Source organism: Orycteropus afer, unplaced genomic scaffold (genome assembly GCF_000298275.1).
Source record: "Orycteropus afer afer isolate SDZICR_OR568_19922 unplaced genomic scaffold, OryAfe1.0 scaffold00093, whole genome shotgun sequence".
Lineage (NCBI taxonomy): Eukaryota > Metazoa > Chordata > Mammalia > Tubulidentata > Orycteropodidae > Orycteropus > Orycteropus afer.
Window position 1 is genome coordinate 2,163,836 of NW_006921680.1, and position 27,278 is coordinate 2,191,113.

At 39.8% G+C, this 27,278-nt stretch overlaps 1 protein-coding gene across 1 annotated transcript in view; it reads right to left on the reverse strand.

Annotated features, from left to right (window-relative positions):
- The window catches only part of CAST (calpastatin), a 176,855-nt gene that overhangs the window by 57,394 nt on the left and 92,183 nt on the right, over positions 1 to 27,278 (reverse strand). The window contains exons 3-8 of the mRNA XM_042781176.1: positions 12,615 to 12,674; positions 6,337 to 6,402; positions 5,501 to 5,542; positions 3,760 to 3,816; positions 1,544 to 1,657; positions 1,256 to 1,339 (exon numbers count right to left, since the gene is read on the reverse strand). Of these exons, the coding sequence (XP_042637110.1) occupies positions 1,256 to 1,339; positions 1,544 to 1,657; positions 3,760 to 3,816; positions 5,501 to 5,542; positions 6,337 to 6,402; positions 12,615 to 12,674 (423 nt within the window). The remainder of the gene's footprint in view (positions 1 to 1,255; positions 1,340 to 1,543; positions 1,658 to 3,759; positions 3,817 to 5,500; positions 5,543 to 6,336; positions 6,403 to 12,614; positions 12,675 to 27,278) is intronic.

The following is a 27,278-nucleotide window of genomic DNA, read 5'->3' on the forward strand; positions in this document are numbered from 1 at the left end:
GCAATCCTACTTCCGTAGTGATACTGCCTCGGAAACCCAAGGAGGGGTCGCTATGAGTCGGGGCTGACTCGACGGCATACAACAACAACAACAACAAAATTTTCATGTCCACCTTCTCATTTAAGCTAATTGTTCCTTTAATTGCTTACTTGTAGCTTCAGGAGAAATAAGTACTAACATTTCTAGGGAGACATGATCTCTACATTGATTCCTAACTATGCATTTCTATGTGTAGAAAATCTAGACTACTTCTCATTTTATATTCTTGGGCTAGTATCTGAGTAGCTCATCAAAGGATCTAAGGGAAATTTGCCCAAAATTAGCCAGCAAGGCATGTACACACTTCTCCTGAGATGGCTGACTATGTGTTCTTTGAAAACTTCCCTTATAAATTCAGGTAGATGTCATGTCTTTGTTTGTGATTTATCTGTATAAAAATATCTGGTGTTGACATTGAAAGCTGAGAGTTACGCTTATTCAAATGTTCATGGCAATTTTATGTGCTTTAATTCAAACTTACAAATTTTGAAGGCAGGATTTGTAACAATTCACATTTTAAAACCAGGCCTTACACATGGCAAGTACTCAGTCAAGATATAAATTTCAAAATCATTATTTCTTGGTATCTTGTTCACTTTACCCACTGCCATCAAGTCAATTCTGACTCACAGCAACCTCCATTGAGTTTCTAAGGCAGTAAATCATTATAGAAGCAGATTGCCCCATCTTCCTTCGACAGAGCAGCTGGTGGCTTTGAACCACCAACCTTGTGGTTAGTAGTCAAATGCCTTAGGTACTTCACTACCAGAGCTCCTTCCTGTTCACTTTATATCCCTTAAATGAATGTTCCTCTTGGCAAAATGTCAAATATTCACACTGTTTACTTTTACCAAATAAGAAATTATTTGAGTATGGTAGCACTGGAACCTAAATGGTTAATGACAGCCAGACCTAAAGTATGGTGGAAAAGGTTTTCACTGAGCACATGATTCTGATAAAAGAGGTATTATAAGCATGGAGGGAGCTCTGGTAGCATAGTGCTAAGGCACTTGACTGCTAACCAGAAGGCTTGTGGTTCATACCCACCAGCCTCTCCTCAGAAGGAAGGTTGGGCAATCTACTTCCGTAGTGATACTGCCTCGGAAACCCAAGGAGGGGTCGTTATGAGTCGCGTCTGACTGGGTGGCAAATAACAACAACAACAACAACATAAGCATGGAGGCCCATCCACCTTTACATCTGCATATGTGCTCACCTTGTCATCTGGTTTGCCAGATGTTGCTGTTACACCAGCAACAACACTCTTTCCATCAGCAGAAATCGTGTCCTTTGATTTACTCTAAGGGTGGGGATAAAAGAATGACAAGACTAAGTATTTCTGGATAACCACTTTTGAAATCATGAGTTTCAAATATCACTACATCTATTATACCCTTGTGGACATCATTATAGAGAAATATTTACTAGCTTCTACTGTGCAAGGTGTAATACTGGGCACCATATAAAGCTGGACTCAGGTGCCTAGACTACCAACTTTATTTACCTTTGGTTCTGTTGATTTCTCTGTTGTAAGCTGCTCACTTGACCTGGAAACTGCTTTTTCTTTCTGCGCATGCTTGCTGCCTGTATCTGATGTATGTGTGGGCAAGCTTTTGGGCTGAAAGCACACACACACAGACACATAACACTGTTAACAAGATAATAGTTTTAAACATAATTCTGATGCTTTTCTCTATGGAGTAACATAAATAGGTGAAGTGGGCCAGGAAGGGACTGTGGTAAACTGGAAAACATATAAGTGAAAAAAGCCAAACCCACTGCCATTGAGTTGATTCCAATTCATAGTGACCGTACAGGACACAGCAGAATTTCCCCAAAGGTTTTCCAATGCTATTATCTTTATAGAAGCAGACTGCCACATCTTTTTTCCCACAGGGTGGCTAGTGAGCTTGAACTGCTAATCTTCCAGTTAGCAGCTACCACTGCACCACCAGGGTGCAGAGCATATATACTAGGTATAAAGGCTATATAGTCAATTGAAGCTAGACATGCTGGCTTCTCAAGAGATATGAATAATTTTCATTTTACGTGAAATATCCTGACTTAAATTGTTGACCACCATTAAAAAACAATTTTAATACTATAAACCAAACAAAATACATGTGTGGCAGCAGTTAACTAGAGAGCCACATATTTGTGATTTCTGATATAAAGCATATTGTTCAGTAGACCTAGCTCTTGTCTTCCAAGAGCTCATAATGGAAAAGGTCTTTTCATAGACATTTATTCTTCTGAAAGTTGAGTTGATCACCGTTAGCTACAGAATTATATATTTCTGATTTTTGGCTCTATAAGTTCATCTCTTCTACAACAAGGCTCTAAACACTTTTCCAATTAAAGCCGCAGCCCATGCAGAGCACCCATGTTGCCACAGCTGATGTGTAGAGGGGTCTAGAAGGCACCTTCAAGCCAAAGCCTCCTGCCTGTTAGGAGCCACAGGGTGATGCCTTCCAGTCAGCCGGCCATTGCTGCACGGGAAAGAAGGCTGGACTGTGCACCCCTGGACCAGTGCTGCCTTCCTTGGCCTTTATAAAGCCTGAGTTTCTACAAAATTATTTCCAAGTCAATAAAACAATAGCACTAAATCATTATAATACACAACATATTCAGTATAATGCAGAGATTCAAATACATGGGTCAATGTGAATAGGGGACCCCTATTTTATTATCTGGGAGCTCTGGTGGCATAGTGCCTAAGGCATCTGACTGCTAACCAGAAGGCTGGTGGTTCAAACCCATCAGCCACTCCTTGGAAGGAAGGTTGGGCAATCTACTTCAATAGTGATACTGCCTCAGAAACCCAAGGAGGGGTCGTTATGAGTCAGAGCCAACTCTATGGGAGTGGTTTTTATTTTATTTTATTACCTAGCTGATGTTAAAAAAAAAAAAAAAAAATACCAGCAGCTATGGAATAGACTCCAACTCATGGTGACCCATGTGTATCAGAGTAGAACAGAGTAGAACTATGCTCCACAGGGTTTTTACTGGCTGATTGTTCAGAAGTAGAAAGCAGTAGATTTTCTTCCAAGGTGTCTCTGGGTGAACTTGAACCTTTAACCTTTTGCTTAGCAGCTGAGTACATTAACCATCTACACCATCCAGGGACCCCCCCTGATGTCAGCATTTTCCTTTCTACTAACTTGCTTTATTTACCTTTGATTCTGTTGATTTCTCTGTTGTAAGCTGCTCACTTGATCTGGAAACTGCTTTTTCTTTCTGCACATGCTTGCTGCCTGTATCTGATGCATGTGTGGGCAAGCTTTTGGGCTGGAAGCACACACACACAGACATATAACACTGTTAACAAGATAATAGTTTTAAACATAATACTGATGCTTTTCTCTATGGAGTACAAACAGTTCATCGCAGCAGTTGTGTTTTAGTGGTTTTGAACGGATGAACTGGAATTAATGTGATATAAAAATGTATTGATACAATTTCAGTTTAGGTACAAAATTTGGAATAATAGAAGAATTTTAAATTCTTCCCCTGAAATTCAACAAGAATCAATTTCAATGTTTAAGTGCTGAATAAGTTGTAAACCTTGATATTGCCACATGATGGTGCCATTTTAGCCTAAAAACAAACGCGAGGCACCCTCTACAAGGCTAAATCTTAAACAATGTAAGTTTTGAATTACCTCTCAAAAGGAAAATCTCTTCATGTTAAAATATGAAGTCCTAATGGTCATTATTTTACCTCTCTGTGTTCCTTTGGCTTCTCTTCTTGGGATTTTTTCTCATGAACCACAGGTGGCTGTCAATTTTAAAAAATAAATACTTAATTGCATTGTTTTTAGATTTCCAAATAGGTTTGAAGAACAAAAATCCATCCCAATTATATCATTTTGCCTCTTTTAACAAATCTCATTTAGGCCTAGTTCTTTTGGGATCTGAGAAGCTGACAGGTACTGTCTGACACCAGCAGTATCTAAAAATGACAGCAGAAGAATAATGAAAAACTAAGCATTTCATCTAGAATGATGTTTACAGATATGTAGGTACTTCTCAATTACTAGTTATTATTCATAATTCACACAAATATTTTGGTAACTGCAAGTTTATCTGCAGAGAAGGCAAATGATAAGTCGGATCTGAGTTTGCAGACAGGGGATCCTACTCTAGAAATTTGAGTTTTAAAAAATCTCCTTCCACAGGAGATGAACAGCATTGTCTTTATGCAGCATTTTTTTTTTTTTTAATTTAATGATTTATAGAATATTTTCTCAATTCCTTTGAGATTTGTAGATAACCCAAAGCATTTAAAGTGGAGTACAGGACAACTTTCACTGAGCTGCTAAATTCTTCCCTCCTGCAATTACCAACGTGATGGTGGAACCAACCAAACCAAACTCACCGCTGACTCATAGCAACCCTTCCTTGGGTTTCCGAGGCTGTATCACTAGGGAAGTAGATTGCCCAACTTTCATTCTGAGGAGTGGCTGGTGGGTTTGAATGGCTAGCCTTCTGGTTGGCAGTCAGGAAAGGGGATTATCAGGATGCCCTTCAGATAATTAGATAAGCCTTATCTTTCACCCCAGTGACCTCACCCTCACTTGCACATAAAGTACTTTGACCAAAAAAAGCAGCTTTCTGTTTTCCAACAGAAAACCTTGTGGTCCTATCTGAATATTCCCGTAAGCACTGGAAAAATAAAGCTCAATATCTTAAGAGGAGAAACATTTGGCCTGCCTGCAAACACCCCGCTGGACAACCCCAAGACAGGAAAGGCATTCGCAAAGGAAATTCACAGCCTCTCCTCAGTAAGCAACAACTTGCTCCACTACCCGAGATAAAACAGTCCAGACAAACATAGCTAGAATCTTAGGCAACTTTACTCATCTTTTGGTTATCTAGCTGCTGCATTCAACAGATTGTTGTTCTTGTTGTTATGTGCTATCGAGTCGGACCCGACTCATAGCAACCCCCCCCTTGGGTTTCTGAGGCAGTGTCACTACGGACGTAGATTGCCCCAGTCTTCCTTCCGAGGAGTGGCTGGTGGGTTTGAAGCACCAGCCTTCTGGTTAGCAGTCAAGTGCCTTAGGCACTATGCTACCAGAGCTCCCATTCAACAGATTAGTATTGATGTTTTATCCTCAAAGTAATTGGACATGCTTTTTACTACCCTTTGTTCTTTCTCCTTTATTTCTCTAGCTGTATTTTTAAAACAATTATTTCACCTATAACAAAAATCAATATTTGGACAAAACGCTTTCTGAAATACATTGTTTTGTCAGTAAGACATTATATATTCATTTATCCATATATGGATTTCATGTCATAACTATTTTATATACATTTTACATAATTATATTAAAAAGAGTAGTCCGAAATTAATTCTTTGGCTGACAGAAATTCCTTATCATTTAGTAGCACCAATGTAGGAAACTGGTTATTAATTGCATATTCTTACAAAAAAATCCAAAATGACAATCACTTACCTTAGTTGACTGTGACTGTTTTTCAGGTTCTGTTTTTACAGCCTGCATTTAGAAGGAAAAAAAGAAAAAAGAAGACATAGCTTTTTAAGATTATCATAGATTTTCCTCAACTAAGGAAGCTCAAAAAAGATGATTTTGATCTAATCTAAACTTTATGAATTGACTTTATTACATTTTTGAATTGGAACGCTAGACAAGCATTTAAGCACAGTAATAATCTTCTCTTACTGGTGGCATTTGGCTGCTAACCAAAAGGTCTGCAGTTCAAATCCACCAGCTGCACCACAGGAGAAAGATGTGGCAGTCTACTTCCATAAAGATTTACAGCCTTGGACAGCCTATTGGGCAGCTGTACTCTGCCCTACAGGATTGCTATGTGTAAGAATTGACTTGATAGCAGTGGGTAATATTCCTCTCCTACTATTCAGACAGCACTTTACACTTTACTTCTTACTATGCATAGCAAAGAGATGTAAAGATTAATTATAATGAACATTGCAGTGAGTACACTGGAAAAATAAACAAAAACAAAGTTATCCTTCAAAGCCAAGGGTATTGTGTTTCAAAGCCACTAAGTGATCTCTTTATTAGTGAATACTTGCCACAGATTTCAGCTGACAGTTTGAAACAGTGGGATGGTGACAGAATGGAGGGCACAGAAAGCCATGAAATTTATTTTTAGTGCCAGGATGTGAGCAGTAGGTAACTATTTCTACCAAAAAGGCCATGACAGGGTTAGAGCATGACAGAAGATTGTGAGCCCCCATGATTAGCACGTGCTGAGTGACTGAAGTGGCCATTAGTAAACAGATGTCCAATACAATAAACCACGTCACCTGCTTCTTGTGTCTTTTCTTATTAGGAGGAAGTGGTCCTTCTATCTGTTTGTTGATTAGAATGACCTAATGTTAGCACATTCCCAATAAGGTTTACCAGAACTGCCAGGAAAATTTATCTGACAGTCCAATAAATAAAATGTATCAACAGGGCTAAAACGTTTATAGCAAGGTCCTCTCCGGTTCAATCCAATGCAAAAAAGTTACAGGAGTATAAATCCTGAGGTCTCAAAGTATCTCAGTTAGGGTTTACTTTATTCAGTGAAACAAAATCAGTAATATTTTCAATAATAAAAGTGATTGCTGTTCCCTTTCCTTTCCTGCTCTGTGTAAAGGCTGCTTAAGCCGTATTATTTCTCACCTACACTTCTAATGTTGCTTGTTTGCTTATGATCAAGTATCCACAGGTTGCCTTTACAAGTTTTCTGAAGTTCAGTCAACATAACCACAGAACAATTTTATAAATAATTAGTGCATGGGTTTTCACTGTACATATCATAGCCCTGTATGCAGAGATCTAAACTAAAATTCTAGGAATGCTTCTGCATAGCTGGTTGTATGTAGGACCTTTAGTGTGGTATTTTACAGAATTTAGATTAATCTTTACCCAACCAAATGTTATCTGTGCAAAAAAAAAAAGACAATTCCTTAAGTACACACACACATTCTCAATACAGGCAAGACATGAAAACTTGTTTAAATATTTCATGAAATTCTCAAAGAAAAACAAAATATTAGGTCTAATGCTTTTTTGACATTTCTCTTTTACCTGACTGATAGTATCTGCACAAACTTCTATTATTCTATTATCTGTGGAGGCTAAAGCCAAAAACCCTACAGAGCACAGTTCTACACTAATATAAACAGGGTCGCCAAGAGTTGGGATTGACTTGATGGCAACTGGTTTGTTGGCTGGTGCTTCAGTAATAAAGATACATGCTTTCCTTACCTAATGGCCCTTGTTATGCCAACATAATTGTTTTGAGAGGGAAAAAGAGTTTATGATCAAAAAAAGTTTTAAAGGGAATTTTAAAATTTGGGTCCTTTCAAACTGCCTCCTTGGTAATAAATTCTGCTCATGCTATTATCCTTTCTTGAGTTTATGAAAATGCAGTTCACTAGATGATTAACAAAGAAAATAAGCCATTAGGATTGTAGTGGTTTAAATCTATTAATAGCTTCCAATGTGTGATTTGACAAGATTTTGCATGGAAGAATTATATAGTACAATTGAGAATGTATGCTCACAGATGAAAGCAGCATATAATGAAATGTACAGTTTAATCAGTAATCAATAAAACACTTTCCTAAATTTATTTTTTGGTGGTACTGAAAATATCAACGATGACAATAATTATTACTTAATATCTTAAAAAAAGAGCTACTCCAACTGAAAGGGACAATAACTAAAATGAGAACCACAACAGAAGGACTTAGCAACAGACTTAATCATGCAGAAGAAAGAATAAACAAATTAGAGGACAAAATAGTTAAATTTACTGAGTAAAGAGCAACAAAAACAGAGGTTCAAAAAGGCTGAGCACACTTTAATGAAATTAAGGGATAACAAGAGACCTACTATATGTGCCATAGGAATTTTAGAAGGAGATGAGAGAGAGAAAGGAACAGAAAAAGAAATTATTTTTAGAGATACTATATGTTTATTGTTTAAGCCATTAAGTTTCAGGGCAATTTGTTACACAGTAGTAGATAACTATTATGACATTATTAATGAAAAAGAGCCTCAGCACATTCACCATCTGGAGAAATGACATACTCTATCAGCATTTACCACAGAATCTGCAGAGAATTTTGACCAAGGGGCCTCTTAGACAGCAGCCAGAGGGTTTTTGTTGTTGTTGTGTTTTGCATGTTACGATCTGGGCAGAAAGAATATTCAAGGGAATAATGACAGAACATTTCACTAATTTAACAAAGGACATGAATGTACAAATCTAAGAAGCTCAATGAACCTCAAGCAGGTTAAACCCAGAGATATACACCAAGACACATCATAGTTGGGCTCTCAGAAAGTAAAGATAAAAGAGAATCTTGAAAGCAGTGAAAGAGAGGCAAACACTCACATTCAAAGTCTACGCAATAAGATTAAGTGCCAATTTCTCCTCAAAATACTGGAGACCACAAGGCAACCAAGTAACATACTTAAGAAGTACAGAAAGAAAAAACTACCAATCAAGAATACTATACCTAGCAAAACTGTTCTTCAAGACTCATTGCCATCGAGTCAATTCTGACTCACAGCAACTCTACAAGACAGAGTAGAACACAGGGTTCCCACGGCTATAAATCTTTACAGAAGCAGACTGCCTCATCTGTCTCCCACAAAGTAGCTGGTGGGTGTGAACTGCCAACTTTTTGGTTACCAGCTGAATGACTTAACTACTGTACCACCACAGTTCCTTGTCCTTCAAGAATGAGGGTGAAATTAAAACATTCCCAGACAAACAGAAGCCGAGAGAGTTTATATCTACCAGTCTGTCCCTAAAAAAATACTAATGGGGTTTCTACAGATGGAAGAGAAAAGACTCTAGAAAACAATTCAAAGCTATACATAAAAAGGAAGATCCCTAAAATAAAGGGAACTGCATAAGCCTTGGTGACACAGTGGTTAAACTACTCAGCTCTAACCAAAAGATCAATGGTTCTAACCCACGAGCTGCTCTGTGGAGAAAGATTCAACAGTCTGCTTCCATAAAGATTTATAGCCTTGTAAACCCTGTGAGGCATTTCTACTCCATAGGGTCACTATGAGTCAGAATTGACTCAACAATAGTGGATTTCTGGACAAGTATGAGGGCAAATAATAAGGAATTCATGTTTGATAATTCTAACTGTTTTATCCCTCATGCTTTTAATAAAAAATATATAAAAAGCCATGACAAAATGATGTTACAGGGCATATGAAATAGAAAGACATAATTAGTGTTAACAACAACAAAAGCAAGGAGAGATATAGAATTCCTTTTATTATTGACATTAAGGTGGCACCAACCTATCCCAGCATGTTATAAACACAAGTTGGTAAATTTAACATACATGGTAACCAGTAAGAACATATCTAAAAAACATACACAAAGGGAAAGGAGAAGGGAACCAAAATGGCTCACTACAATAAACAAGCAACACACAAAAGCAAGCAGTAGTGAAAGACAAAAAGGCTTAAGATACCCACACAAAAAACAAACAAACAAAAACAAGTAACAAAATAGCAGAAATCACTTCTTACCAGTACACACGGTGAATTTGAATGGACCAATAATTATTGCATAGTGATCAATCAGGTAATGATTACTGTTCTAAGCTTTACATGTGCCAACTCATTTAATTCTCACAATAACACAATGAGGTAAGTATTATTATCTCCATTTCACAGATGAGAAACTGAGGTACAGAGCACTCATGGTGGAGCTGGGGTTGTGTGTTCTCAAGCATTGTGCTGCACTGTCCCTCCACTTGCTGTGGGGACAGGCTCTGTGCAATGTGTCTAAATGCATGTTTCCTCACCCAGCCTTGTGAGATAGGTACTACTATCATCCTTTTACACACTGTACAGAAAAGAAAATGAAAGCAAAGAGAGGATGTTCAAATTCCCAGTCACTGTGGAACCAGGATTTAAAGGTGGCCTGGCTATTTTGCTCCTGTACCCCTTCTACATAGCCCTTCAGCATTCTTATCCTGATCAGCAACGAATGGACCTTATTACACTGTCAGCTGTGTGACCAGATTCTAACACGCTAGAAGCAAGGGAGGTAGGATTCAGATCTAAACACACCAGCCTCTTCAAAGCTAGACTAACTTTCATTTAAAGGTACAGACAATGGCAGGATTTGGCCTCGGCATCATCTTGAAAAGCATCTTTTCTGTAAGAGACCAAACTATTTGGAGCTTGCACAAATCCCCAAGAGGAGGCTAGTACTGATGTTATCAGCCAAATATCAGAAGACATGAACATAAAATTATTAATAAAGTAGTGTGATTTAAACTCACAATGCAAAAGAATCCAGGCCAAAATTGTGCCAAGTCAGCTACTGGTGACACCTCATTATATGTATCACATTTTTGTCTCTCCCTGTCTTCTCATGATTTCTGCTACTTTGCCTCTCTCTCTTCCCTTCCCCCTGGTTTCATAGGTCTGCCAGGAATTCTCTTGATTAATAAATAGTGAGGCTGAAGAGTTTGCTGACACTTGTTCTAGATAACAGCGCACACTTGAAATAAGCTACAGTGCAGTGAATTGCTTAATATGGCCCTAACCAGAAGGCTGGTGGTTCGGGCAACCTACTTCATAGAGATAGTGCCTCGGAAACCTGAGGAGGGGGTCACTATGAGTTAGAACCAACTCTACGGCAGTGAGTTTGAGCCTTAGTCTTACATTTTGTGATATACTGTAAATACTAGCCTCTATGTGGCACAGTGCCTAAAGCATTTGACTGCTAATCACAAAGTTAGTGGTTCAAACCCACCAGCTGCTCCATGGAAGAAGATGAGGCAATCTACTTCAGTAAAAATGTACTGGCTTGGAAACCCAATGTGGGTCACTATGAGTCAGAATCAACTCGATAGCAGTGGGTTTGGTTTGGGTTTTGGATGCCTGTTTAGGATGGGATGTATCTTGAGTCCCACCTTGCTGGAGGGTGTGACTCAAGTCACCACCTTCAGTTTTCCTGAGGTTATAATGTGAATACTCTGGCAAAGTTTGTGCTCTCTTGCTCCAGATCCTACATTTGGTTCTTTATCTTCTCAACCTGGGTCTTGAGACAGGGGCCAGTTATCTGACCTGCCAATTTGGGTTTGCCAGCCCCTGCAGCCATGTGAGTGAGGAGAATCCTCCAAACCTATGCCTGACCCATGGATTTGGGACTTGCCAACCTTCCCGCATCCATCACTGAGTGAGCCATTTCCTTGGCAGTGTGTGAGTTCTGTGAGACGTTACAGCAAAATACAGAACTGTAAAATGGGAGATAAAGTACTGAGAGGGTGAGGAGGAGTTGATATTAAAGATGGAGTGGTACAGCAGTTTGGGAAAGCTGGACATTTGGGACATCTTTAACCTCTGCCTCATAGGGACCAGCCTTGTGGTAATCCTTCTAAAAGAAATTATTCAAGCATAAGCCTTGGTCCCAGAGTTGAAACTGTCAGGGTGGGATGTAGGAGAATCAGGAAAAAAGTCAAATGTGACCCAAAAGAATAAAAAAGAAATCTTAGTTTTGTGACTCTCTTTTCTTTAGTTTTCATGGACTCTAAGTTCAATAAGAATTTTTTTTTAGGATAGGTGCTTTCTCTTACAGTCTTTCAAGATTGTTGTTGTTGTTACGTGCCATGGAGTTGCACCCGACTCATAGCAAAGTTTCTGAGGCAGTATCACTACAGAAGTAGATTGCCCCATCTTCCTTCCGAGGACTGGCTGGTGGGTTTGAAGCGCCAGCCTTCTGGTTAGTAGTCAAATGCCTTAGGCACTAAGCCACCAGAGGTGATTTTAAATAGGGGCAATTTAATAAAATTGGAGCTGGGGTGACTCTCAAAGGCACTAAAGAATATTGGCTCATAAGTATTAGTTAAGTGTACTTTGAAAATGTTCCCTCTTTAATCCCTACTCTGGAATACTCCCTCCAAAACAGTGCTTGAGACACTGTAACTAAGGAATAGGGCTTAAAACACCTTGCAGACAACTCTTCAAACAAAGGTTTACCTATGTGACAATCTCATTAAGAAGACATTCTTTTTTCTTTAGAATCCCAAGAAATGATTATTAGAATAAATTCCAAAATACAGCTCAACAAAGGTTTATCAGTAAGATGGTATCTTATGATTTACTTTTCTCATTTATATATATATATATATATATATATATACACATACATACATATACACACACACATACATTTTAAAGCCAGAAAAATAAAACCATTTTACCAAGAAGTCAATACATATTCTTTTTTAATCCAGAGAAATGTACCAAAAGAGATTCTCTGACAATTAAAAAACTTCATTATGTCTAAGACCAAAAATCTCTAGGTGACTACTATTTTCTAAGGATTCTAAACTAATGTAGGTATGCACAAATAATGGTTGAGGTAAATACTGGGTGAAGGAAAATAGATCTTCTTAAGCCTCTTAAATTAGGAAGAAAATGTTTACTTTCATAACTTGAGCTTCCTGGAACACAAAACTCACCTGTTAGCAATTATTCTACATTTCTTTTCGTTTACAATATAATCAATTATTCACTCAAGTTAAGCACTGAAGGCTTTTCATACCTTGGATTCTGTAGGATTCATACTAGAAGATTTGCTGGTTGCAGCAGAGGCAGCAGATACCTAGAAGGAAACAGAAAATTTGACTATAATTAACCTACAAGCTACACTGTTCTTCAGCTCCTTCATAAGCCATATTGTTATTATTAGCGGCCATGTGCTCAGGTGAAACCCGTCAGCATCATTCAAATCCTAGGGAGCTCTGGTGGTACTGTGGGTAAGGCATTTGGCTACTAACCAGAAGGTCCATAGTTCAAAGCCACCGGCTGCTCCATAGGAGGAAGATGAGGCGATCTATTTCCATAAAGATTTATAATCTTGGAAACCCTACAGGGGTCTCTATAAGTAACACAAGATCCTCCACCACTGCTATGGCTGCACATGAGGTGGTGGTCAAGAATCAAAGCTGGGTCTCCCACAGAAGGTGAGAATTCTATCACTGAACTACCAATGCCTCACTCTTAACCCATGCTGGCCCTTAACTCTTTATCTTGGTCTTACCTACTTTAGAGCACCAGATCCTACAACAACCAGTGGCTGGTGTTACCTAGTGGGTGCTGAATATGGGTTCAAATTTTATAAAACATTTTACAAATTTCACAAAATAATCTTGGGCAAATTAATTTTCTGAGTTTCCATTTCCCATGCCTCAATTTCTTTCGGTATATTAAAACTGCTTTTTAAGTTTATTGAGCATCCTAGTGGCACAGTAGCTAAAGCTCCTGGCTGCTAGCTGAAAGACCAGAAGTTCAAACCCTCCAGCCATTCTGCAGGGGAAATATGTGGCAGTCTGCTCCTGTAAAGATTTCAGCCTTGGAAACCCTACGGGGCATTCAACTCTGTCGTACAGGGTCTCTATAAGTCATAATCAACTCAATGGCAATGGGTTTGGTTTGATTGTAAGTTTATTATAAGAATTATTTCCTGGCACATAATAACTGCTCAGTTTTGGTTTGTGGCTTAAGTATGATTATAATTACTATTTGTGTTATTTTTAGAAACAATATGGACTTTGAAACTCGACAGATTTGGGCTCAAATTCCAACTCTGCCTCTTATTAGCTGTGTGACTTTGAGCCTTAGTTTTCCAGGCATATAAAATGGGACAATAACATCAAATTTGCAGTGTTGTAAATATTTGAGGTAATGTGTATAAAATGTCTGGTACATGGTGGGCATTCATTAAATTTAACTACTGTATTATTTCTAAGATCTTACGCAAAATAGAAAAACCAAGAACATAAACTCTGGGAAGTAGATTTGGGTGGATTAGAATTGTCCTTTTAGTGTTATATAAGTAAGACAAGGCAGGAGAGAGGGTTGCAGAAGGAACTTTGCAGTAATATCTGTCTCATGTGGGCTCCCCACTAGAGGGCAGGAAGAGATGAATGGGAACTGAAGTAGTCAAGGAACACCTTTCCCAGGGATACAAGGTGGTGGTGGAATCAACCCCTGTACTCTTCATCACCTAAGCAGTAGGATGTGCATGTAGATACATGCATGGTACTAGGCATTATTCTAGTGCTTGACTTGTATTACACTGGTGAGTATTAAATTGTTGTTGTTATGTGCCATCGAGTCAGCCCTGACTCATAGCGACCCCTCCTCGGGCTTCTGAGGCAGTATCACTACGGAAGTAGGATTGCCCAACCTTCCTTCTAAGGAGTGGCTGGTGGGTTTGAACCGTCAGCCTTCTGGTTAGCAGTCAAGTGCTTTAGCCACTATGCTACCAGAGCTCCCGAGTATTAAATAGACAATTAAAAAACAAACCAAACTCACTGCTGTTGAGTCGGTCCCGACTCACAGAGACTCCTCTTTTGGTTTCCGAGGCAGTATCTCTACAGAAGTAGATTGCCCAATCTTCCTTCTGAGGAGTGGCTGCTGGATTTGAACCACTAGCCTTTTGGTAAGCAGTCAAATGCCTTAAGCACTATGCCACCAGCGCTCCCAGACAATTAACATTCTTAAAAATTCCAACCAGGATCATTTCAACCTCCCAAATTTGAGTCCATTAGGCTTTAGAGTCCAGGGATTCCATTTGGCACAAGCAGGCTTCTTAAGTAGCCAACTGTCAGTAAACAGCTGCTGCCCTGGCAACACTACCTGGAGAATGCAAACTTCACTCTGCTCTAATGCCTGGCCCTGAGTCACTTCAGAGGCTGAGTCACAGAGCAAGATGGCCTGTTTCTCCCAGTGCCCCACCCCCAACACTACAGCTCAAGGGAGTGGGCTGGATGAAACCCACTATAACCTATGGCCCATGAATAAAAGCAGCTTTCTCACAGCCTGCAGTTAATGTAGAACATGTTGATGACCATAATTAAAGCTAAATTATTGTAATTTATATCTAAAAGTCCAAAGCTTTAGTATACCGATTTTCCAAATATAATCATATGAACTTAATTATTTTCAAACACTCTTAGTCATCATTTGGGCACCTTCCCTTTCTTATCCCAGTACACACACACACCCCTGGGTCAGGGGATGGAGCCTTATTCACATTCTGTTTTGGATAAAGAACAGAAGATGTGCCAAGGCATAATTCCCTCTATCAAATTAATCGGCAAATATATGAATGTCCATTTTTCATTGAGAACAATTTTTAGACAATTTGTGGGGATAAATGTCCCCTTATTTATATAATTATGTCTTTCCACATTAGTATTGATTGTATAAATTTCCATTTAAACTTAAGAAGCTCCACTTTGCTGCATCCCATTCCTTCAAAGATTTCCCTCAACCATACAAAACCGCCAAAGAAACCAAATAGTCTACTATAATAGACTACAATAGTCACTTATTTTTTAAATATTCAAATTTAATAACACATTCATAAAAATCACATAGCTGTGAATTTTACAACCTTAGATTTTATTAAACAATATCTGGATATAATGCTCAAGTGCCAGAAAGAAAACAGCTTTCAAAGAACCACGAAGTATAGTAAAATGTCTACCCACAATAGCTATAAATAATTATGAACCAAAACCAAAAACCAAATTCACTGCTGTTGATTTGATTCGGAATCATAGCAAACTCTCCTTGGGTTTCTGAGGAGCTATCTCTACAGATCCCATGAGAGCACAGACTAGGCAATTTCTAATCTCTACAGAAGTAGATTGCCCCATCTTCCTTCCGAGGAGTGGCTGGCGGGTTTGAACCACCAGCCTTCTGGTTAGCAGTCACATGCCTTAGGCACTACGCCACCAGAGCTCCTTCATAAATAAGCATGAAGCACATTATAATGGGAACTCAGCTGAAGGCCCTGGCCCCATCTGCTCCTAGCATAGGTTCCTCTATGAAAGTTTTATCTCATGACTAAGGTGGTAGACATTTTGAAACTAAAATATGAAAGCTACTTCATCAGGGCTGGAAACAAAGGAAGCATCTCCCTCCTGTCCCTGATCAATTAATTTAATTTTGGCTTACTAAATTTTAGTATATCTATAAAAACAAGGAACTTTCAGTACTTGTTACCTCTGTTATGGGAAAGAAGATACTTTTAAATCCTTTTGTACAGTTTGAATTTCTAATCATGGGTATACATAATTTTATACAGTTAAAAAGTTTTGAAAAGTTAATTCATTTATCACTGCCTTAGGAAGAACCTTAGAGATCAACTTTAATGTATTTATTTTAAATGATGAGGCAAACTGAAGCTCACAGAGTTTAAGTGATCTGTCCAAGGTTTACCACAGTTGACTGGCTCTGCAAATAGTTATCTACAATCCATGCTAGGCACCAGGGACAGTTTGTGCCAGGTACTGTGCTAGATGTGGGGACATACTGGTGAACCCTCTTAACATATCCCTGCCCTTGTGAAAGTTACAGCCTAGTTACAGATGACATGAATAGAACAGCCACACTAATCATTACTCCTGGCAAACTCTACAAAGGAAAATCACAGGGTCCCATGAGAGCATAGACTAGGCAATCAGAGCTAGTCCAAAGGTCAGGTGAGACTGAGGAAGAGATAGTTAATGTGGTAGCTGAAGGATAAGCAGACAAAAGGCTGGGAAGGAGCATTCCATGCATGAAGAGCTGTGTGAGCCAGGGCTGGGACCCAGGTCACCAGATTTCTAAACCAGGGCCCTCTCCTGCAGCCTCTACTACTCAGCCAATCCTGCTAACATCAGGAGGCAGCCAGCAGCAGAGCACAAGAATCAGAGCACACACACCAAAGTATCTACATGAGACTGATGCTGTCAGGCTGGAGAGCAGCTCTATTTTCCCTCCCACATGATCTATGAAAATACATTAGTATCACAAGAACTGATTAATTTATAATTATTTATAATCTTGAGGTGAGGCACAAATCAGGGTAACAGAGAACAGAGAAAGTCCCTTGATAATATATCATCCTCCACCTACCCACCCATTTAACAACTGCTATGTAAAAAGCATTGAGGCAGAGCATAAGAATACACAATGAATAAAAGAGATGATCATGGCCTTGGAAGAGCTCACAGTCCAGAGAAATTATTAGACATGAAGCAGGTTTATGTTACAGTGAGTGCTCTGAGTTATGAAGAGAATCCTATATAACCAAACAGACATTTGAGTTCTAAGTCTATACAGGCCCATCTTTCAAATCTGGTCACACAGTGCCTAAGGCATTTGACTGCTAACCAGAAGGGTGGCAGTTCAAACCTCTGAAGGAAGATTGGGCGATCTACTTCTGTAAAGATAGCGCCTCAGAAACTCAAGGAGGGATCGCTATGAGTCACATCCGACTCATGGCAGTGAGGTTTTTTTTTTTTTTTTTTTTTTAGGTTAAGAAGCCCTGGTGGCATAATGGTTAAAGTGCTCAGTTGTGAAATGAGAGGTCAGTGATTCAAACCCACCCAGTGGTTCTGTGGGAGAAAAGACCTGGTGATCTGCTCCTATAAAGATTACAGCCTAGGAAACCCTATGGGGCAGCTCTATTCTGTACAACATGGTTACTATGAACAGGGTGGACTCAATGGTACACAACAAAAACATTGTTAGGCTGCATTAAAATAAACCAGTATTGATTTAAACAAACAAACAGCTTAGCTGCAGCACAGAAAAATGGATTAAGTACTTAAACTTGTATTTAACTAATTTGGATATTTTACTTTTTTGGCATAAGAATTATGGAAGTTTGCCACAGTATATAATTGGCAATATGCAGGTATATAAGATAATATGCTTTAAGATTCTTAGAAAATGTAAATTGCTTTCCTTTCTCATACATATTTTACCAAGTTCTCCCAGACTCCAGCCTGTCTGCTGTCTCACCATGCTGGCCAGATTAACCTTCCTCCATGCCACATTCATGCACACGTCACCCTCTGAAGTAGTACCAGCAGTGACTCCTGCTGCCCACTCAATCACAGAAATCCTTACCCTTGCCATTAAAGGTCCCCAGTCTCCAACCCCACCTCCTCTCCAATGTAGAACCTCCCCTCTAGGCCACCAGACATCCTTGTCTGAGGGCATATCTGATTCATCTCCCACTTTATATTTTTCTCACACAGATGCCACTAGGTGGGCCTCTTCTCTCCCCAAAATATCCAACTCCTAGGCACCCTTCCTTTAAAGTGCATCTCAGTAGCTCCCAGTCCTGGCATCATCACTTCTAAACTACTGCAATCAGCCTTAGTGGGCATCCTCCTTTTCCAATTCTAGTCTACTAACTATAACACTATACTCAGGCATGTAATTACACAATTGCACCATGAATCAATCTCCTCTACCAGATGGGTCCTTTTAAAAGAGCTGTTTGTTGGGTGCAGCAATCTGCTGACCCCATTCTTACCTACTGTACATATCTATCCAGGGCTTCCCCTTGATTCTGCAGGGTGTCTAGTGAGGCCATGAGGAAGGAGAGCCAGACCCGGGACCAACCTCCAGGGCTTTGAACTGGTTCATTCCAATTGGAACCCTTGCTGAGAATTTGTATTTCTACCTCAGATATACTGAATCAGAATCTGCATTTTAACAAGAGTCTTATGGATCCCCAGGTGATTCTTTTCTATCTATCTGTCTGTCTATCTATCTATCTATCTATCTATATACACACTCTGGTGGCATAGTGCCTATGGCATTTTACTGCTAACCAGAAGGCTGGTGGTTCAAACCCACCAGCCACTCCTCAGAAGGAAGATTGGGAGATCTACTTCCATAGGGATTGTTGTTGTTGTTGTCATATGCCGTAGAGTCAAACCTGACTCATAGCAACCCCTCCTTGGGTTTCCAAGGCAGTATCACTACGGAAGTATATTGTCCAAACTTCCTTCTGAGGACTGGCTGGGGGATTTGAACTGGAAAACCAAGGAAGGGTCTCCATGAGTCAGGACCAACTCAACAACAGTGAGTTTGGTTTGTTTATATATATATATATGTGTGTGTATACACATACACACACACACACACACACACACACACCCCTTATCCTTATGTATACAATCAACTGGAGGTCTTGTTAAAATGTAGATTCTGATTCAATGTACCTGGGGTGAAAATGCAAATTCTCAACAGGAGGTTGAACCAGAATGAACTGACTGGTTCAATGCTCTACCAATCTCAAAGTCATAGAATGCTGATGGAGTGGAGAGCATTGTGAGCTCTCTCTGGGACTTGGTGATTGGGCTAGATGGGGAGGGTAAGGGCTTCTGTAAGAGGGGTGCTGTCCTAGAAGGTTTCCTAGTCCATCCTGCTACAGTTAAATCTGGCTGATGAAAAAGTCCTCTCAGCTCTTCTACCACATGAGTCCCTTCACTTCTCTTGGCTCCCAACAGATTTTCAGTCTCTGTCAGGCACTTTTAGCTGGTTTTCCAAATCCTCACTCCCTCCCCTTCAGTCTCTCCTTGACTTCTTTCCCCTTGTTCCTTGCTGGCTTGATTCAGAAATTGCATAGAGGGAGTAGGCATCAGATAGGTCAGAGTTCTTCCTCTCACCAGACCTTGATCCCCTCTCCACCCCATTGCTGGCAGCCTTCCTATATCGCCCACCTGGCATACTCACTAATCACCTTCCGTACACCTGGATCTGCCTTTGTTGCAGGTTACTAAGCACATCAGGCCACACACACACATACTATCCTTTTCACATGATAAATCATCAGCAGTTTCAGTGAGTCACTGATACCTCCTCCCCTCTTGGGCGTTGGGACACTGGGAGCCCCAGGCTCTCTGCCCATGTCTGTTTCCTTCTGGAAACTTCTCCCACTTTTCTCTTCTTTCTCTGTGTCTTCTTTAATATTCTTTCACCTACCTCCTGATAGGAGCTAGGGAGAGTAAAATAAAATAAAAAATCTTTATTATCAAATTACATTTAAGTGAGGGATCCAGAGAAAAATGTAGGCTCAAATCTGCTAACACACTTATTAGTTCAAGATGATTAACTTCATTTGCTCATCTATAAAATGGGTTAATACCACCTGCCTCTGTAGTTGCTATAAGGGCCACATGAGGTAATGTAGGGAAATCACTTGGCCCTGAATCACCTGGATTTAGACATAGCAGTTTGAATCACCATTCTATCCTTTTCCTTTCTACTGCCGCCCACACTCCTGGCCTAATCATATTATTATTTACACCTGGCTTAAGGCCAGTACCTTCTAATCTTTTCCCTGCCTTATTCTCTACCTAAGGGACTCTGGTGGTGTTGTGATTCAAGTACAGGGGTGCTAACCAAAACGTCAGCAGTCTGAATCCACCAGCTGCTCTGTGGGAGAAAGATGAGGCATTCTGCTTCTATAAATATTTACAACCTTGGAAACCTAATGGGGCAGTTCTACCCTACCCAATAGGGTCACTATGAGTTGCAATTGACTTGATGGTAGTGAATATTCTCACCCTAATTACTGAAGACCAGAGGAGTTGTGGGATGACATCAAGGACATCACACATGAAGAAAGTAAAAGATCATTAAAAACCAGGAAAGAAGAAAAGACCAAACACATGTCAGAAGAGACTCTGAAACTTGCTCTTGAACATAGAGTAGCTAGAGCAAACAGAAGAAATGATGATATTAAAAAAGCTGAACAGAAGATTTCAAGGGGTGGCTCTAGAAGACAAAGTACACTATTATGATGAAATGTGCAAAGACCTGGAGTTAGAAAACCAAAAGGGAAGAACAAGCCTGGCATTTCTTAAGCTGAAAGAACTGAAGAAAAAATTCAAGCCTTGAGTTGTATTACTGAAGGATTTGATGGGATCCATAAATGCCCATGGAAGCAGCAGTTAAGAAATCAAACAACATATCGCACTAGGCAAATCTGCTGCAAAAGACCTCTTTAAAGTGTTAAATGAAAGATGTCATTCTGAGGACTAAGGTGTATCTAACTCAAGCCTCAGCGTTTTCATATGCATGAGAAAGCTGGCAATGAATAAGGAAGACTGAAGAAGAATTAATGCCTTTGAATTAAGATGTTAACAAAGAATACTGAATATAGGATGGACTGCCAGAGGAACAAACAAATCTGTCTTGGAAGAAGTACAGCCAGAATGCTCTTAGAAGTGAGGATGGTGGGACTTCATCTCATGTACTTTAGAAATGTTACCTGTTATAAGGGACTAGTCCATAGTGATACTGCCTTGGAAACCCAAGGAGGGGTTGCTATGAGTTGGGTCTGATTCGATGGCAAACAACAACAACAACAAAGTCCTTGAGAAGGACATCTTACTTGGTAAAGCAGACTAACTCACTGCTGTCAAGTGAAATCTGACTCATAGTGATTCCTCCTTGGGTTTCCAAGGCGGTATCACTACAGAAGTAGATTGCCCCATCTTCCTTCCAAGGAGTGGCTGGTGGGTTTAACCACCAACCTTCTGGTTAGCAGTCAGATGCCTTAGGCACTACGCCACCAGAGCTCCTGGTAAAGCAGAGGGTCAGTGAAAAAGAGGAAGACCCTCAAAGAGACACCAATGGGTTCAAATAAAGCAAAGAGTGGAAGGATGGCACAGGACCAGGTAATGTTTTATTCTTTTGTTCTGTTTGTACACAGGGCAGCTATGAGTCAGAACCAACTCTGCAGCAGCTAACAACAATAACATTCTCTCTAACCCCCACCTTCACCCAAATCTCTATCTCTTAATCCTTTCTGTCTATGGCTGACTGACTATCTAAACTATAAGTGTACCATGTTTCCATTCTGATGAAACATCAAACTCTCAATGGTTTCCCCACTGTGTCCTGGATAAAGTCCAACATCTTCTACCTAGTTTTTAGACTCTTTGTTATTTGACCTAGCCTATTTTTTTCAACTATGTATCTCATTAGGGCTCCAATCTAAGTATCCTCTCTAGCCATAATATTGTCCATGAATACCTCATCAGGTAGCATAATACACTGCTGAAGAGTTTGAGAGGGGTTCTGAACTCAAGACTATCTGGTGAAATTTCAGCTGCCATTTAAAGCACGTGCAACCACCGCTCGGAAAGGGATCAGTGCAGGAGATCCTGTATAGAGTAGGAGAACAATGTGGAACAAAACTCAAAATCATGGAAAAAAAAAAAAAAGACCCCCAAGACCATGACCCCTAGTTCCCCTTCAGGTCTGGAACTGAACTCAAACAATAGACAGCCAAACAATAGACAGGCATATGCTGTGAATATTTACATCAAGTAGATATAATCCTTGGAGAGATTGATCAATCATGGGAGAACAGAAGGGCAGTATTTGCACAGGGAGATAGGTCAGGGAGCAGGAATGCATAGGAAAGAAGGACACAGGGAAGAGGTAACTACAGGGAAGAAGTGGGAATAGCTGTTATATTGTGAGGAATTGCAGTTAATGTCATGAAACAAAATATGTATGAACTGTTGCATGGAAAATGAATTTGTTCTGTAAACTTTCACCCCAATCACAATAAATAAATAAATAAACCATGAGCAACCACAAACAAGTTATGTAACCACAAACAAGTTACTTAACCTCTGTGTACCTCAGTTTCCTCATCTGTAGAATGGGAATAGCAACAATAGTTACTTTACAGGGTTATTTTAAGAATCAGTGAAGCAATAATGTACATGAGGCAATTAGAACAGTGTTTGGCATATGATAACTGTTAGGCAAATGCTAGGTATTATTATCACCATCAACATCAACATGCTTACATCTACCTCCAATTCTTTTTTCTGCTGTTCTCAGTAGTTTTTACCCTGCTCAAACCCACTTATCCCTATACTTGAAGACTGAACTCAAGACACAACTCCTGCATCTACTTCAGCTTATATCATTTTCTCAACTCTTACATATGTTTGTAATTCTCACTTGAACACTTAGTAATATATTCTGTGTTGGAGTGTTACTAAGCTCTTTTTAAAGTATATGCCATGTCTTCTCAATGAGGATACAAATCTATCAAGATGCGGGGGCCTTCTATTCCCTACAGTGCCTCCATAGAGCTCAGCAGTGTTGCAAATAGCAGGGGGTGCTCAAAAATCACTACTGAATCAAAAGTTTGTCTCCATTTTCTACCTGTCAATTAATTTTTCATTTAAAGAAAAAATGAAGATATAGTTTTACACTCTTAAGTTCAACAATAAAGCCAGTATCAGGAACATAATTAATGAATGAGAAGACTTAAGGTTCAGTATCAATAATGCCTTAGTGGTCCACAGTCCACAGGCAAGTCAATCAAACCTGTTGAGCACCAAGGTTCTCACAATGGGAACATCATGCACCTCATAGGATTATTGTGAGAATCAAATTAAATACCAAATGTTAGGGCAATTTAGGAAAGACACAAATCAAATATTAAAGCTATTTTAAATTAAGAAAATCTGAAAAATCAAACTGATTTTTAACTTTTAAGATTAGTTCTGCTAAATGCACAAGGGAAAAACAAATAATTTGTTTCTGAACCATGACCAGGTTCTATGTAATAATATATTTCAAATAATGAAAGAAAGGAAACCACAGATGTTAAAAAAAAAAAAAAAAGTTGTTTCCTCAAAAGATCCATAGGAAAAAAAAAAAAAGACCAGGTTTACTGGTCTGATAGAGTCTGGTGAAGCCCCTGAGACTATGGCTCCTTGCTGCCCTTCAGGTCTGGAATTGAACTCACTTCTGTGGCTTCCAGACAAAAAGAAGACTGATACATAGGCTGAATATTTATATCAGGTAGATACACTCCTTGGAGAGATCAATCAATCAATCGATCCTTGGGAGAACAGAAGGGCAGTGTATGCACAGGGAGACTGCTGGGGGGGTCGATGGGGAGGAGTGCATGGAAGGAAAGGACAGGGGGAAGAGGTAACTATAGGGAGGAAGTCAGAAGAGAGCTATTATACTGTGGGAAATTGCAGTCAATGTCATGAGACGCAATATGTATGAACTGCTGTATGGATAATGAATTTGCTCTGTAAACTTTCACCCAAATTACAATAAAAATTAAAAAAAAAAAAAAAAAAAAGATCTATAAGGTCAACCAGAATGTAAACTCTGTGAGAGCAAGGGCCATACCTATTTCAGTCTCTGCTGTATCCCCAGAGCCTGGTGCTTAAGTATTTGTTAAATATCAAAAAACAAACCAAACTCACTGCCCTCAAGTCGGATCCAACTCATAGCAACTCCCCCTTGGGTTTCTGAGGCGGTATCTCTATGGAAGTAGATTCCCCAATCTTCTGAGGAGTGGCTGGTGGGACTGAACTCCCAGCCTTCTGGTTAACAGTCCAATGCCTTAGGCACTAAGCCACCAGAGCTCTCATTTGTTAAATAAATGTATATGAATATATGTAAATGTATATGAATAAACACAACAGCATTAGCTGATGATCCAAAAGCTGTTTGTTGTTGTTGTTGTTGTTGTTATGTGCTGTTGAGTGGGATCCAACTCTTAGCGACCCCTCCTTGGGTTTCCCAGGCGATAACACTACGGAAGTAAATTTCCCAACCTTCCTTCCGAGGCAACATTACATGAGGTTTGTTCCTCAACACTTTGATCAGGGATTCTTTGTTAAGAGTACTGATGGGGAGCAAGGTCAGTGCAGAACAGAATTTCGAGTTTCTGAGTTCTTGTGGTGTCCAGACGTTCTTGAATGACAGGAGGCTGGATGAGCCCCTGAAACAGTTGCCTTGAGTTGATCTTTGGACTTTGGACCAAGACTACCCCTGAAGTCTTCTTAGGGCCAGACAGTGGTTTGACTTGACTGGTAGAGAATGTCTGCCTTGATTTTTAGAGAATGTCTGCCTTGAGCATTGTGCTCTTTGGGGATCTATCTACATGGGATCAGGCTGACAACAGCAATTTGAGGGACTAGATGGGAACCCTGGGGACAGTGGTTTTATGTTGGTGGGGGAAGGACAGCTAGGAGCAGGTGGGTGGGAATGGTTGCACATCTCGGGCCTGTAGTCAATGTATTGAGTTTTGAATGTGGAAATTTGAGTTGATGCATATTTTTGCTGTGCATATTCTCCGCAAAAACAATAATTATTATTTTTTTAAATTTTGACAAATAAATAAAAATCTGTTCAAAGCACAGGTCATTAAAGTGGTCAGGGTAGCATCATTTACATTATTCCTGTCATCAAGTTGGGAGTTGTACAACTTGAAAAAAAAATACACATGCACAAAAAAATTCCCTAACCTGTTTCCTATAAGACACTTGGGACAAACAACAGGAGGCTGATGAGACGCTTTTCTAAGGTGAGTACTGATATTCTTCACAAGCAGCACTATTTATGAACCCATTAAATACAGGTTTACATATTTCTACAAAACTAACTCACTGCCGTCAAGTCCTTACTGACTCATAGTGACCACTCCTTGGGCTTCCAAGGCAGTATCTCTACAGAAGTAGATTGCCTAATCTTCATATTTCTACAGTGATTTCTATATAAGGATTCACTTCAGGAAATGAATATTCAGCTGCTTAAGTTTGAAGTTTGTGTGTTGTTGGTCAAGCTGTCATACCATGACAGATATTTTTACAGTATTTTTTATTATTAGGCATAATAATGGTGCTTTTAAATAGACCTGCATATGTACATAAGGAGAGACGTCAGCACAAAATGATCAAGGCAGTGGAAGACACAGGGAGGAGGACAAGAGTTAAAGACAACAAAGGTGACTACTATTGCATACATAGTCCTGCAATAACAGCAATAATTTATGAGTGAATACATACAGAGATACTTGATCTCCACACAGGTGGAAAGGTGAAAGGGACTACACCTACAAATATATATAAGTCTGAGAGAAGCTATCTTTACCTATGTATTTATACGTGCTTCAAATATATCCACAAATGTAGTAGAACACACAGGGGACAAAGTTACAAAAACATTTTAGTCACAACCAAATAACTTGAGGGAATGAGTCTCTGGGTATGAAGGCTCAGGACCATAGTCTCAGGGGACACTAAGGTCAATTGGCATAACATAGTCCATAAAGACAATGTTCTACATCCTACTTTGGTGAGTAGCAACTGGAGTCTTAAAAACATGTGAGCGGCCATCTAAGGTACAACTATTGGTATCTCCCCATTCAGAGCAAAGAAAAGTGGAGAAAAGCAAAGATGCAAGAAAACAATTAGACCAAGGGACTAATGAAGCATGTGAACCCCAACCTCCACAACCCTGAGATCAGAAGAACTACATGGTACCTGGCTACCACTGCTGACTGCTCTGAAAGGGTTCACAGTTAAGAGGTCCTGGATAGAGTGGATGGAAATATAGAACAAACCTCAAAATCATAAAAAAGCCCAGGCTTGCTGTTCTGAGGAAGACTGCTGGAACACCCGAAATTATGCCCCTTGAACACCCTTCAAGCTAGGAACTGAGCTTGGGCCCTGTGACTCAACTGTCAGCCAAACGATAGGCCTATAAGGTAAACAGTAATATAATATTAGGAGGGTATATGCATTCATTAGAACAATCAAGCGTATGAGATCAAGAGAACAGCAGTTGCCAGGAGATAGCAGTGCCTAAGGCAACTGACTGCTAAGGAGAAAGTTGGCTGTTCAAACCCACCAGCCACTCTGGGAAGGAAGACAGGGCAATCTACTTCCGTAAAGATTTACCACCTGAGAAACCCAATGGGGGTCACACTATGATCATGACAACCCGATGGCAGCGGGTTGGTTTTTTTGGTTTTAGTAGAGCTAGGAAGGTGGGAGGGGATGGGAAGGAAGAATAAAGGGAAGGAGTGGGTGCAGGGAGGAAGTGGGAAGAATGCTGTTACAATGTGTGGGTTGCAGTAACTGTCATAAAACAGCATGTGTATGGATTGTTGAATGGAAAACCAACTTGTTCTGCAAACTTTCACCCAAATCACAATAGAAAAGTAAATAAAGAGATGTGCAGTATATTCACCTATCAAGGTACACTGACACCTGTCAGAGCCAGAACTTGACAGTATTGCCTCATTTTTCCAGGTCTCATAAGTTTTTCACCTTTGACAAGGTGCAGTCTTATCACTTTTCTATCATTCATTTTCATGGGAAAAAACTGAGTTTTCCTTTTCTGACAGTTTCCACCTTACACAGGTTCCTGCTTTCTCACATTTTACTGTATATTATTTAGTCATACTTTGTTGTTGTTATGTGCCGTCGAGTCTGACCTGACTCATAGCGACCCCTCCTCGGGTTGCTGAGGCAGTATCACTATGGAAGTAGATTGCCCAACCTTCCTTGTGAGGAGTGGCTGGTGGGTTTGAACCACCAGCCTTCTGGTTAGCAGTCAAGTGCCTTAGGCA